At 36.4% G+C, this 14,223-nt stretch overlaps 1 protein-coding gene across 10 annotated transcripts in view; it reads left to right on the plus strand.

Moving 5' to 3' along the window:
• Nucleotides 1-520: 520 nt before the first annotated feature.
• Nucleotides 521-14,223, plus strand: part of LOC112178896 (MADS-box protein AGL24) — a 42,771-nt gene continuing 29,068 nt past the window's right edge. For 3 of the 10 annotated variants that reach the window (XM_040511070.1, XM_024317163.2, XM_040511076.1), the window contains exons 1-5: nucleotides 521-842; nucleotides 1,247-1,390; nucleotides 1,475-1,544; nucleotides 1,917-2,574; nucleotides 2,858-3,056. In XM_040511070.1, coding sequence (XP_040367004.1) covers nucleotides 2,412-2,574; nucleotides 2,858-3,056 — 362 coding nt within the window. In that variant the 5' untranslated portion in view covers nucleotides 521-842; nucleotides 1,247-1,390; nucleotides 1,475-1,544; nucleotides 1,917-2,411. Of the gene's footprint in view, nucleotides 843-1,029; nucleotides 1,131-1,246; nucleotides 1,391-1,474; nucleotides 1,545-1,916; nucleotides 2,575-2,840; nucleotides 3,057-14,223 lie in introns of those variants that run through there. The other 7 variants (XM_040511072.1, XM_040511073.1, XM_040511071.1 and 4 more) reach the window with 7 other exon arrangements.

Consider the following 14,223-nt stretch of genomic DNA (forward strand, 5'->3'; position numbering starts at 1 on the left):
TAAGAGTCTGAAGAGGAGAGGTGTCGATGAGGACTACATCCCTCAAATGGTGGCAGACTTGTGACACTGCTCTCGTGACATATGCAGTGCAGCGATGTCGTTCGACATCAAGTCACATCTTGGTTACCTTTCATTCTAGATGTGTCTGTGCATCTTATTATCCTTTATTGTTTTTTCTTCCTTAAGAGATGCGTTTGTGCATCTCGTTATGCTTTATTGTGTTCCTTTGATGCTTCTGCATCGCTCTAGGTAACCCTCATTTTTCACTTAATATAGTCTGTCGTCTTTCTTTTTAAAAAAAAAAACATTAGAGTACTATTTAATCAATTTGATTGGTTAATTGATTTTTTTGCTAAGTTTGACTAATTTTGTTAAAGGCAAAAAGAAAAAAAACAACAACTTTGCCCCTGACGCAGTGACGCTGGGCTTTGAATGTTTTGCCCCTGACTGCCTCTTTGTTTTGTTTGCTTGCTCCGACAGTTCCAGAGTGTGAGTGAGTGAGAGAGAGAGAGAGAGAGAGAGAGAGGGGGGGGGGGAGGGAATGAGAATCGATAGGCGAGAGGTAGAAGGATGTAATCAGGACCTTTCGCCACCAATCAGAAGAAGGAGGAGGAGGAGGTTTGCTGAAGGAAAGTCTACAGAGGAGGAAGGGATGTGTTGATCGATTGGGTTTTCCGGATAGTTGAATTAGAAATCCATTTTTTTTGTAACTACCTTGATTCCTAGGCATCATCCGAAACCCGTTCTCCTGATTTGAGCTGAATCCCTCCCTCGATTTCAGTCTGTTCCCAGTTTGGGAATTTCCGTTTCACCTTCAGAGTTTCAATCTTCAAAGGTAAAAGGTAACTTCCTTATGTAAATTTTGCTGTCTATTTTGATGGGTTCGGCCCTTTGGGATTATTCGATTAGGGGTTTTATGTACAATTTCATCACCATGAGTTTTGTTCCTCAGATTGTTGAGAATTTTATTAGGTTTAGGGGGTTGTATCTGAATTGCAAAGCTCTGATTTTTGCATGTTTGAAATTTAGGAATTGCGTGTTTGAGTTAGCTAGGTCAATGGATACGATTTTGTGTCACAAAGTTTTGTAGAATCACTATCATCGTTCAAATTTAGCAACATGTGTACAAGGTTTGTGCCTTCAATTAATCAGTTCAGTTTGCTGGGCTGGTTGGGTTTCAAATTGCTTTTGGTGTATATTAATAATGGCTTTTGATGTATGACTTTTGTATTTGGTGCATGTGAAGAGATTTGTGATGGTGAACAGGGGGCGGGAAGAGGAAGAAGAAGGTGATCCTGGGTTATTGGGTTTTGCTGTGAGGAGGAAGAACACCTGCGTTTTGGATAACTCTGCTTAGTACGTTTAGCGTTCCTACTAAGCAGAGGCAGAGGTAGAGGTCAATCTAGGCTTTAGTTTGAAAAGCCTTACCTCTGAGGAAAATTATAACATGCCATTATTTTCTATTCTTTGTCAGGAAAGGAAATTCCAAAAGAGGCTGATATGTGCAAGGCCAATGCTTGCGTGCTGATCATGTATTGCTTAAGGTTGGAATTAATGTTCATTTGAGGATATATGATCATCAAGTAGACTGATATTCTGACTATTAAATGCATCTCTTATTATATTGTGGCAAGTAGACTTACAAGTATATGTTGTAATTAGAAGTTGGCGGTGCAGGAAAACTGTTGTATCATGTAATAGTTGGTTAGAAAGGAACATGTGAGCCAGGGATAGGTTTTGGGTGGTAGATTTCACTTTTGGACAATAGAGGACATCTGTAGCCTTTGGTTTGAACGAGCTATTATTCCCATTTTTGTTTTGTTTTTCATGGTCAGTGAGAATGTCTCTGGTGCTAATTGCTCTTTTATGCGTTCAAGTTTGTTTTTTTCTCATGTTTTTGCTTCAATTTGCTGCAGAACGGTGATTGAGCAAAGGAGAAGAGGACGGCGTTGGGCCTGGGTTTGTGATTGAAATTATCTGTCTGTTAATGTAAATGTACAATGAATGTATAAAACTTAGGAAGCAAACAAATCTGCAGTGTTTGTGATTGAAATTACCTGCCTGTTAGTGTAAATGTACGATGAATGTATAAAACTTAGCAAGCAATCAAACCATGCCGCTGGAGAAATTGCCTAGTATGTACGAAAGGACTACCAGGCGACCTAAGAACAGAGCTGAATATAAATGGAACCGCAGCTATACATGCCTGAATCTCGGTTAACATATCTTAGAGTGACAATGACGAATAGCACCAAGTGGGACTGGAGATAAAAGATGGAGAGAGCCATTTGCTAAACTTGCTGTAAGGAGAATCATCGTCCATATATACAGGTCAAAATGAGTTATATCCGACATCTTTTAAACAGTATTTTCTAGGCTAAACCGGGACAGAAATAAACGATGCAGATCACATGTATAACCGTGTCTGCATTATTGGCCGTCCGATTGCGGCCACGCCCGTTTCTTTTTTGGGGAAACAATTCTTTCCTTTTTTAGGCGTATACTATTTCACCTCCATTTCCGCTTGCTGTCAACTCTGGCGAGACCCAAAGCTTCAGTTTCTGCACCACGAAGGTAAGCAAAAGAACAAATTTGAAATTGATAACCTAGTAGTTATCCTGATCTTTATCTGCTCTATCTATGATGTTCATGAGTTGGCTAAAATGTTTGTTTATATGATTTGGTGGGTTTCTTTTTTGGGCTTTTCTTCACTAAGATCTGGGTACTAGCTAGGGTTTCTAGCTCAGTAATCTTTCTTTGAAATTGGGAATGACCCATACTTCCTTTTTTCCATTATTAAATGTATGATTAATTCTTCAACCGGTTGGTTTGATATATAGTTTGATCTTTGATGAAGCAATAATTGAGCAGCTAGCTGCTATGAATAAGATAAAGATTGAGAAGATAGAGAACTTGCCGGCGAGGCAGGTGACGTTTTCAAAGAGGAGACAAGGGCTTTTCAAGAAAGCCGAAGCGTTATCAGTTCTCTGCGACGCTGAGGTTGCTGTCGTTGTCTTTTCTTCTACTGGCAAGCTCTATGAGTCCTCCAGCTCCAGGTACTTCTCCACTGTCGTCCTCTTCAGATTATTTTGGTTTTTCTTCCCTGAAAAAATATTACCGGCATAGAATTACGAGACAGAGAGAGAGTATGCGTCGAGACCTTTATGTATCTTCCATGGTTTCCTGTAGTATGGTCACTATGGTGCCACATGTATTGATGAAGTGTTTTGATTAGGACGAGTATTCTAGTCGTTTGCTTTTCCACTGAACACATGGTTCTCTGTTGCCTCTCATTTATTTGGAAATTAACATACATGCAAAACTTTGTACCACTTGTCTAAAATAAATCTTTTATAATGCATATCAAATAGTCTTAGGTGGAAAAGGTAAGGATAAAAAGAAAAAGAGCTTGCTTTTCGTAGTTCGAGAATATATATAAAGAGATATACATAGAATCCGAGTGTATCATAATTCATGTTTATTAATATTTTACATACTATTAGGTATTTCCCTGTCAGGCAATTGTGTCCAACATATTATTTACACCTGCATGTTCTTTCACGGTTTTGGGTTTGTAAAAAGGTCGTTATCGTTGATCAATCTCCTGACCTGAAGGATAATATCTGTAACTGTGTGTTACTGTGTTTGGTTTACTGGTAGCTAGCAATGTAGCATGATATCTATTGAGCTATATAATTTGAGTTTTCATACTAGGAAAGTGCATGATTTGATGATATATTCGAATACATAGAAGCTTGAAGACATTCAGCTGAATGTGCATGAGTGCATCCATGCTTCGAGTAGGGCATGCAACGAGTGGTGGAGCTATCATGGCCATGCATGCATTTTTAACTTGTTTTTGCCTTGCATTGGTTTTGTTGGCAAAAATTCAGACTGATAGAACTAACTCTCATAACATGTGCATGCATGAGAGATACATGGACGGTGAGAATGTAATGTGTAATGTAAATCATGGAATAAGAATTAATGAGCTGTATGTTTTCTGTTTAACAGACCCTAGCTAGGTTTATAGTAAAACTAGAAAGAAAAGCATTACAGTAACCTTTACCCAAAAAAAAAATTGTTCCAGTAAAAGAATAAGTCTCATTTTTATGTGCATAATCAAATTATATGTGAAGATTGATCTCTTTATTCTTTTAATCGATTATCCAAATACATATTTTTTATGATACAAAACAAAATAGGAACAGAAACATTTACTTATAGATAGAACAAAAGCAAATACTTAATTCAGCACCCGCAAAAAAAAAAAAAAATGGTTATACTAGAATTAATAATAGGAAATATTATTTGACACTTAATTTATAGCAATAAAAAACTTGTGGTCGATAATCACAAAGCTGGGAAACTTGTTGCTGATATTTCTCTTCTTTCTTCTTCTGAGGCTTCTAAAAAATAAAATTTCTCATGCTACAAGTAGTCGTCTTCAGTATATAGTAGTCCCACAACAGAGCAATAGTGTTTCTAAGAGTCTAGGAGATCACGTTACTGCTACGATAGCACCTCAGATTAGTGGTCGTTATCCCAACAAACATCTTTAGTAGGCATTGGCAGACGTTTCGTCATGTCAGAAGGGACTAGAAGATTCCTGTGAAAACAATTTATGTCGGTAAGTACAATAGCTCATTCCTAGGTTCTCTTTCCACTTCAAGAACGGCCAGTGTTAGCTCCATGTAAGTCTAAACTCTCCCTTGCCATTTCAATGGTCAGCTATCGTTGTTAGCAATGATCTTTCTCTTTGTTCGTCTCTGCTTCCTAGGACTCTTATCACTTGGTATTGGATGAAACCACGTGGCCGGCTAGAAATATGAGATGGTTGCATTAAAATCTACAAAGCTACAAGAAAACAGAGACTGCAACTGCTACTTGGTCAATAGTACAACACCTTCCTCCATGACTTCAATTCCTAGCTACCTTTGCTAGAAGGATGTCGGAACGAAGAGTCACTAACAATAGGAGTGAACAGCCTTAAAGAGAGTGTTTTAGCAACTGTAGGAGTTATATGTTATGCTAGCACGCGAGTAGGTGCCAGAGGCCTAAGACGGCATTGCATGTGAGCTTTCCATCCTTTGTGAAAAAGGCATGCGCCAGCCTTAGTTGACACTTGGTGGTTAGAGCTTTGACGAATAGCCTTTTTAGTGAAAAAGGCATGCGCCATAGCCCTAAGTACTGCAGTTGTGAGCTGAGCTGAGCTTGGAGCCTGTATAAAATGACTTGGCAAACTCTGTCATAGATATGTCAGTGTCTCAACTAACCTTTGATATCTTTCCTTGTTGGCAAGGCATTTTGATCATTGTACTCATCCAATTTAATTGTGGTTCTGTTATGTTCCATTTATCTTCTGCATACATACATGCAAGCACATCAGTTTATGTAGAAGGCATATTTCTTAGTAGGATATGAAAGCCACGTACCATGGATCCTGTAATATCAAGAAGGTATCTACATTCCACCATGATTTTCATTTCGAGCTCAAAATGATAGATCGGCTTTCAGCTCCTAGTTTCTTTCTTATCATCCAGGTTACAAGGTTACAACAATATTCTTTATCTAGATAATTAGAGCAGTCAAACTTCCCTTTTCTTTGCTGGTGAAGAGACTGTGATCAGCTCTGCTTGTAGCCAAACACAGTTTCATGGATCAACTTAACCATCCAAAGCATGGTCTAGGGATTTTTTAAGCCCACTTTAGTGAATCTGACAACTTAAATACTATTTCCTTTGGTTAAATGATAAGAGCATTAAGTGTGACATTTTAATTATGTATTTTCCCTCATTTGGTTAAGTTATTCTCTTAAAATTAATAATTATAATACAGTTTATGTTTTTAGGTACTTCAAGGACAGAAATGGAGAAAACAGGCAAAAAAGAGCAGAAATGAGCATAAATTAAGGACAAGTCATTTTAGAAACTTTCCTCTTTCATTTTAGGAAATATTTCCTATTTTGTTTTAGGAAACTTTCTTCATTTGAACTTTTTTATTTCTGATTTTTATATTTTAATGAGAGTCCATCACATTAAGAACTCTTGACTGATGAATTCAAGGAAAAATCATGAAGAATTCAGGGAGATAAAAGGGAGTGTTTATATTCAATATTTATTATTGATTATCTTATTTACTATTGATTATAACACTAATTAAATTCTGATTTTTCTTGATTGTAGGAGTTCATTATGTGCACAATTGGAAGAAGATATTAGTGCAATTTAAAGGAGAAGAATAAGGGATGTATCTGGTCACTATTCAAGGAATATACAATGAGTCATTAAGGGGAAAAGAGATCAGAAAAATCAAGACTTTGTCATGAGAGAATCAAGTAAATTTGGAGGAGAAATCACCTCAAGATGATTGGCCATGATTGCATCACAAGAGATGACAAATCCACTATAAATAGCAGCCATTCTCTACTCTAAAATCATCACTTCTTCATACAAAATTCAGTTCATTAGCTTAGCTCTCTTCTCTCCCTCTCCAAATATTCAGAAAAAGCCTCTGATCGTGAAGAGCTTTAGGACTTCTCCAAGGCTGTTCGTGTTCTTGAAGGCCAAGCCTAGTGTTCTCTTGACGTTCTCCAAGCTTCCTTGAAGATCAAAAAGTGTAATTCATGGCCCTTATTTCTGTTTTCGTACTCTTTAGTATTGAATTTCAGATTTCGTTTATGAGCTTTATTATTGGAATTGGATTTTTGTTGAGAACGAGTTTATGTTAGTAATTTTCAGATTTGTTTCTTTATGTTCTTGATTTGTTTATGATATCTTTACAATCTGATTTTGTGCCATCCTTTATATCTTTAAGCATATGATTTTGGTTGAATAATGATGTTAATCTGCAGGTTGATAAAGCCAAATTTGTGTTCTGATTCACCTAATCGTTTTGGGGCATAAATTGAAGTGGTAAAGGCTATGTACAATGGTCGAGATTATATGCTACATGTTTGTGCGTTTGTAACTTCTTATGGATGCATACATGTTTGAATTCAGAATTCTAATTGCACTTAATGATTCATATTTAATGTTGACGGATGCTCTTCAGTATTAACGTGATGTTTTATATGAAATATTTTGAGTTACGGACTTTTCCTAACTTAGGAGATTCAAAAGAAGAATTAAAGTGGTACTCGATCTCTTCAGACTTGTACTTCGAATTCATTTCTGATATTTAGTGTTGGCACGATTTTAGGTTGTTTAGATTGAAATAATTCATTGCATGTTGATATGGTTTGGAAATTCTGATTTGAGTGTGAAGAAGTTGATCACATGTATATATTTATCTTTTTGTTTTATTTCGTAGGAACTTAGAAACCAAAACTTGAATCCCCCCTTTTTATGGTTGTTTCTTGTGTAAATTTGTAGATAAATACTTGTTAATATTTGTTTTATTAATTACTAATTTAAATTGACCTTTTTGTTTAGGTGTACCCTACAATCCCCGGACTGAACGATCCCTGCTTATCCTATACTAACAACTACATTTTGCAGGGTTAAATTGTGAGGCTATTTCAGCCGCATCAATTTTTGGCGCCGTTGCCGGGGATTGTTAAAATCTCTAGCACTTAAAGTGTCATTAATTTTGTTGTTTATATAGAATGTATGCTAAATTTTTGTACTACACTTGTGGAATGGTGACAAATTGCGATTTATGCTAGGCCAAGCTATAATTGTGATTTAGTTTAAGTTTTATGAGTGGTACCAAATTAAGCATGTATTTTATAATTATTGTGCAATTTGTAGAGGTTTTATTTATTTTTTTTTTTTTTTAGCATGTTGTAAATTGTATTTGTTTCACTTAGATTTTGCATGTTGTAAATTGTATGTGTTTCACTTAGATTAATATACTTAGGTTGTTGTGAATTTCGTTAAATACTTAATTGTTGTAAGTGTGTAAAAAATAATAATAAAGAAAATTAACTCAAAAAAAAAAAAATTGTTGTGACACAAGGAGAAGAGTCCAGGCTGAAAGACTATAAATATTAAGCGCTGCATGGGAGGCAACCCATTTCAACCGAAGCTGTGGAGGAGTCATCAACGAGAGTTTGACATTTCTATTCCTTCACTTGTTTAGGTTGAATTGTACTTGTGTCTTTTATTTTCATTTTTGTATTTATTTTCATAAATTCCATTCCTATATGCTTAATTGTTCCATTTCATGATTATGATTGATTACATTGAGGACAATGCAATATTTAAGTGTGGGGGAAGGGATTTATACTTTTTTCTTGAGTCATCTATATTTAAAATACAAAAAAATTTGAAAAATGTCAAAAATTAAAAATTTCGTTGCTTTTATTATTTATTGAGTCAAAATGATTTTTGGGTGAAATATCTTCTTCATCGTAGGCGCATCTGATGGGATGTGATGTCTAAGGTCTAGTTTGGATCCGAGAAGTGCTGACAAAGGGTCTCGTCCCCTGTCAATCAAGTGAGCTGAGCTCCGCCAAAATCGGTCCCCTCTTCACCTGGTCATGTCCCAAAGGAGTTACCGAAAGGAGAAAGGAAATAACCCTAGTCCAAAACCTTTTTGGGGTCAGTCTTAGTCCTTTGTTTTTAATTTTGAGTTTTAGGATGCCCTTAACTGTCTAGGATGATTCAATATCTCTGAAATTATGGCTAAAAGAGGATCACAATATTGAGATGATTTTAGATGGTATTCCTTGGTTAATTGAGATATATGAAAAGCATATGCATGTGTAGTTGATATGGATTTCGTAACCTTGGTACAGAATACGAGCATGTTAAGTTGAGTTTTGATTCATAAAAAAACCATGTGAGATATTTGAGCCATGTCCCTTTTTCTTGGAGTGATAAATGAAATATATTCTTAATTTCTTGGCAATATTTTGATGATCTCATTATTCTTCATTTGATTGATTGCTTGCCATAGATTAAGTTTGATGGACTAGAGAATGCTAGAATTCACTCTTGTGCTTGTTGAGACTTTTATCAATACATGTCCCTGATTCTGGAAAGGATAGAGGCACCCTAGGAACTATCACCATAGCCAAATTAACTTGTTCCCATTTGTGCCCGTCGTGGGACTCCCTTAGTTTAACCACTTTGGGCCAACATTAAACCTTTTCTTTCATCACCCTTAAAATCTTTAACCCTTAACCTTAGTATAGTTACAATCCTACCCTTTATTGTAAGAATTTAGTAGAGCTGTCTTTGGAGACTTACTACATGGATTTGGTGGCAAAGATGAAGATTGAGAAGAGGTGAAAGTTCAAGTGTGGGGGTAGACTTGTCCAAGAGAAAAAAAATGTGAAAGCCATGAAAAAGAAAAAGAAAATGAAAATGGAACAAAGGAAAAAATGTGTACGGCTAGAAAAGAAAAATATGGATTTTAGTCCCCCATACTTGGTGAACTTGGAGATTGTTTTGAATTGAAGGCCCATTACATAAAAATTTGGTCTTTGTCCAATTCACTAGAGTTCAAAGGAAGTTTGGGCCCAACATGAAGATATTAGGCCTTTTATTTTGCCTCAATGGGTGTGACGTTTGCCTTGGTGGATTTCTAGAAGTCTCTACATCAACATGAGCTCTACTAGGTTTTTAGGATACTTTGACATTCCTTAACCTTTGTTTCGCAAAACCTTAAGCCTTGGCCTCATTACAACCCTTAATAAGACCTTCTTGATCCTTAAGATGGGACAGCCTTTGATCTGTGGAGATGAGTTATAAGAGTTGAACCTATGGCTTGGGTCCATCCGTGCAAGTAGTTGATATCTTTCATGAGATCTTGAAAAATTATATTCACAAAGTGCTTTTCATTTCTTATATATGTGAGCTATTTGATTGCCTCAAAATATTTTCTCTCACATATAATTGAGTGATTATAAGCTTTTAAGCATTGCCTTGATCTGAGTGAAGAAAGAGTGGATATACCTTGTGAGGATATGAATCATACTTATCTGAAACATGCTGAGCTCCACCCATCACCATTGTTACAACCAGGTCCTACTTATTTATATGTGGATTATATGCTTCAATTAACTCTCGAATATCTAAATATTGATTCTTGATTAAGTGCTAATTTTGATGCCATGAGAGTAAGGATTTCTTAGACAAATGTTAAGGGCAATATAGTCTTTGTGTGTCATTTGTGTAGAGTCTGGTAGTGAATTGTTTATTTTGGTTGAGTCTTTTGTTTTGATTTTGCTAAGAGACTAGCAAAAGCTAAGTGTGGGGGTATTTGATAAGAGCATTAAGTGTGACATTTTAATTATGTATTTTCCCTCATTTGGTTAAGTTATTCTCTTAAAATTAATAATTATAATACAGTTTATGTTTTTAGGTACTTCAAGGACAGAAATGGAGAAAACAGGCAAAAAAGAGCAGAAATGAGCATAAATTAAGGACAAGTCATTTTAGAAACTTTCCTCTTTCATTTTAGGAAATATTTCCTATTTTGTTTTAGGAAACTTTCTTCATTTGAACTTTTTTATTTCTGATTTTTATATTTTAATGAGAGTCCATCACATTAAGAACTCTTGACTGATGAATTCAAGGAAAAATCATGAAGAATTCAGGGAGATAAAAGGGAGTGTTTATATTCAATATTTATTATTGATTATCTTATTTACTATTGATTATAACACTAATTAAATTCTGATTTTTCTTGATTGTAGGAGTTCATTATGTGCACAATTGGAAGAAGATATTAGTGCAATTTAAAGGAGAAGAATAAGGGATGTATCTGGTCACTATTCAAGGAATATACAATGAGTCATTAAGGGGAAAAGAGATCAGAAAAATCAAGACTTTGTCATGAGAGAATCAAGTAAATTTGGAGGAGAAATCACCTCAAGATGATTGGCCATGATTGCATCACAAGAGATGACAAATCCACTATAAATAGCAGCCATTCTCTACTCTAAAATCATCACTTCTTCATACAAAATTCAGTTCATTAGCTTAGCTCTCTTCTCTCCCTCTCCAAATATTCAGAAAAAGCCTCTGATCGTGAAGAGCTTTAGGACTTCTCCAAGGCTGTTCGTGTTCTTGAAGGCCAAGCCTAGTGTTCTCTTGACGTTCTCCAAGCTTCCTTGAAGATCAAAAAGTGTAATTCATGGCCCTTATTTCTGTTTTCGTACTCTTTAGTATTGAATTTCAGATTTCGTTTATGAGCTTTATTATTGGAATTGGATTTTTGTTGAGAACGAGTTTATGTTAGTAATTTTCAGATTTGTTTCTTTATGTTCTTGATTTGTTTATGATATCTTTACAATCTGATTTTGTGCCATCCTTTATATCTTTAAGCATATGATTTTGGTTGAATAATGATGTTAATCTGCAGGTTGATAAAGCCAAATTTGTGTTCTGATTCACCTAATCGTTTTGGGGCATAAATTGAAGTGGTAAAGGCTATGTACAATGGTCGAGATTATATGCTACATGTTTGTGCGTTTGTAACTTCTTATGGATGCATACATGTTTGAATTCAGAATTCTAATTGCACTTAATGATTCATATTTAATGTTGACGGATGCTCTTCAGTATTAACGTGATGTTTTATATGAAATATTTTGAGTTACGGACTTTTCCTAACTTAGGAGATTCAAAAGAAGAATTAAAGTGGTACTCGATCTCTTCAGACTTGTACTTCGAATTCATTTCTGATATTTAGTGTTGGCACGATTTTAGGTTGTTTAGATTGAAATAATTCATTGCATGTTGATATGGTTTGGAAATTCTGATTTGAGTGTGAAGAAGTTGATCACATGTATATATTTATCTTTTTGTTTTATTTCGTAGGAACTTAGAAACCAAAACTTGAATCCCCCCTTTTTATGGTTGTTTCTTGTGTAAATTTGTAGATAAATACTTGTTAATATTTGTTTTATTAATTACTAATTTAAATTGACCTTTTTGTTTAGGTGTACCCTACAATCCCCGGACTGAACGATCCCTGCTTATCCTATACTAACAACTACATTTTGCAGGGTTAAATTGTGAGGCTATTTCAGCCGCATCATTAAAATCTATGCTAAATTAAAGAAAGGAGAGACTTTAGTGGTTCCTTTATTGGTTTCAGTTCCCATGATGAATAGTCTCATAGATGGGATAAGCTATGACACTTTAATGTTTATTATACACTTATTTTATATTTACTTGAGTAAAAATTATAATTTATATAAATCAAAATTACAGTATTGAGAACAAACTTACTATATTCATTTACATTATTAACATATAATTAAACCAAAATTACAATATTAACAACGAATTTGTTCAAAAACTTGTAACAAGGTCCTAGGTGGTGTAATTACTATTAATAGAACTAAGATTACACAAAATATGACTCATCAGGTTACCACTCTAACAACAGATTTGTTGTCACATTTATAAATATGTGTATGACTTACATTTATGTATCATAGAATTTTCTCTTATGATAATGTTCTAGGATTTAACCTCACGCATGCTTGTCCCAGACTCCCAGTTTTTGAAAATTGGCAACCAATCTTGGGCCGGATTTTACAAAGTGCTGGAAAATGCTATGGAAGATTGTTACCTTACCAAAAATAAAGATGTTCCTCTGGAGAGCTTTGAATAAAGCAGTTCCCACTTTTTTCAATCTCTTCAGAAGAAAACTAGCTGGGACCCCAGCTTGCCCAATTTGTGGTGAGAGTGAGGAATCGATCGAGCACACTCTACTGTTGTGCCCTTAGGTTGATCTTGTTTGGTTCGGGTCTTCTTTGGGACTAAAAATAGATAAACAAAGTATCACTACTTTGGATATTTGGCTATCAGATTTGCAAACTCTCATAAAAATTTAGAGGAGAAGATTTGGGTACTTACCTTGATAAGCTTCACCTGTTGGTCGATCTAGAAAGCCAGGTGCAGCTTTGTCTATCAACACTGCTAACTGTCCCCTAGCCTAGTGATCAAACTCTGCACCAGTTCGGCTTTGGAATTCATCAAGGCTTCTATCATCAACAAAGCAAAACAGAAAGCAGCTGATCCCCCGATTTGGACTCCCCTCCTTTATCGGTGAACTGTGATGCAGCTGGGAATGAACCTGATTTAGGAAGCTTAATTGGGAGTAGTAATCCGGGATCATAATGGGGCGGTGGTGGGGGGAGGAACCACCTCTTCCCGCTCGTGCTCAATGGAAGTGGCAGCAGCACAGGCGTTCCTTTTGGGAATGAACCTGGCTGTTGACATGAACCTGAAAATTATAAGGGTGCAATCAGACTCTCTTACACTAATCTCATATATGAACTCAAATGACACATGCAAGAATTGGAAGACTCATCAGATCATTGAGGAAATCAAATGGAGAAAGAGCCTTTTTGATAAGGTGTTTTGGGAATGGATTCCCCGAGAAGCAAATCATGCAGCCCATGAGGCTGCCTTACTTGGAAATCGGACGTTGGGTCTTTGCAGATGGACGGAAATGCCACCACCATCTCTCACTTTGGTTCTTAGGAATGATGGACTACCTTGTCCACAAGCTGCTGCTATGTAGGCGGAACTCTTAGGGGATGTTTGTTTTCCAGGACTGTGATGCCCCTTTTTAATTTCTATAACTGTCCTGGGCTCTTATAACCTGGGATATGTTACTCTAAAATCTGACCCATGTTTGGTGTTGCCTGGACTAAAGCTTGCAATCGAAATCCATCATCCTAGCACCTCCTTCTTGTGGTGCCTTTGCCAGACGCCGCTGGACTTCCCACCGATTCCTAAACCTGCTGGTCCTTCTTCTCCGACCTGCTGCAAAGCACAGCCGCAGTTACTTCTGACCTTCGATTGCTAGAGACAGACCGCCTTCTCCGCGCGAAAATTGAAACCCAGCACGTTGGATTGGGAAGACACGGAGCTACGAGGAAGTATCCTTCTGACTGCCACTCTTGGAAAACTTGCATACTTTCTGGGTTTAATTTCTTGATTCTTCTGTTCAAAACTCTCTTGAAAGTAGACATCCACATGACGATGACTTTACCGGCGTCGGTGGCGAGCAGCTGTTTCATCTGCTCCATGCCCAGCACTTCCGACTTCAGCTCATCGTTGCTTCCCATTCTTCCTTGAGCTCTGTTCTTCCATAGAGGGGGTGGAGTTGAATTGCAGGTTTAGGTGAGAATGTTGAGAGAATGACAAACTGAAGGGAAGAGTTGAACAAGTGAGAGAGGCATCCACAATCCCATGGTTTTTGGTGGGATTGTGGTAGAAGGTGTTTTGGAGATTTTGGGACTCCGTAGTCTCA

The sequence above is a fragment of the Rosa chinensis genome, chromosome 7 (assembly GCF_002994745.2).
Source record: "Rosa chinensis cultivar Old Blush chromosome 7, RchiOBHm-V2, whole genome shotgun sequence".
Taxonomy (NCBI): domain Eukaryota; kingdom Viridiplantae; phylum Streptophyta; class Magnoliopsida; order Rosales; family Rosaceae; genus Rosa; species Rosa chinensis.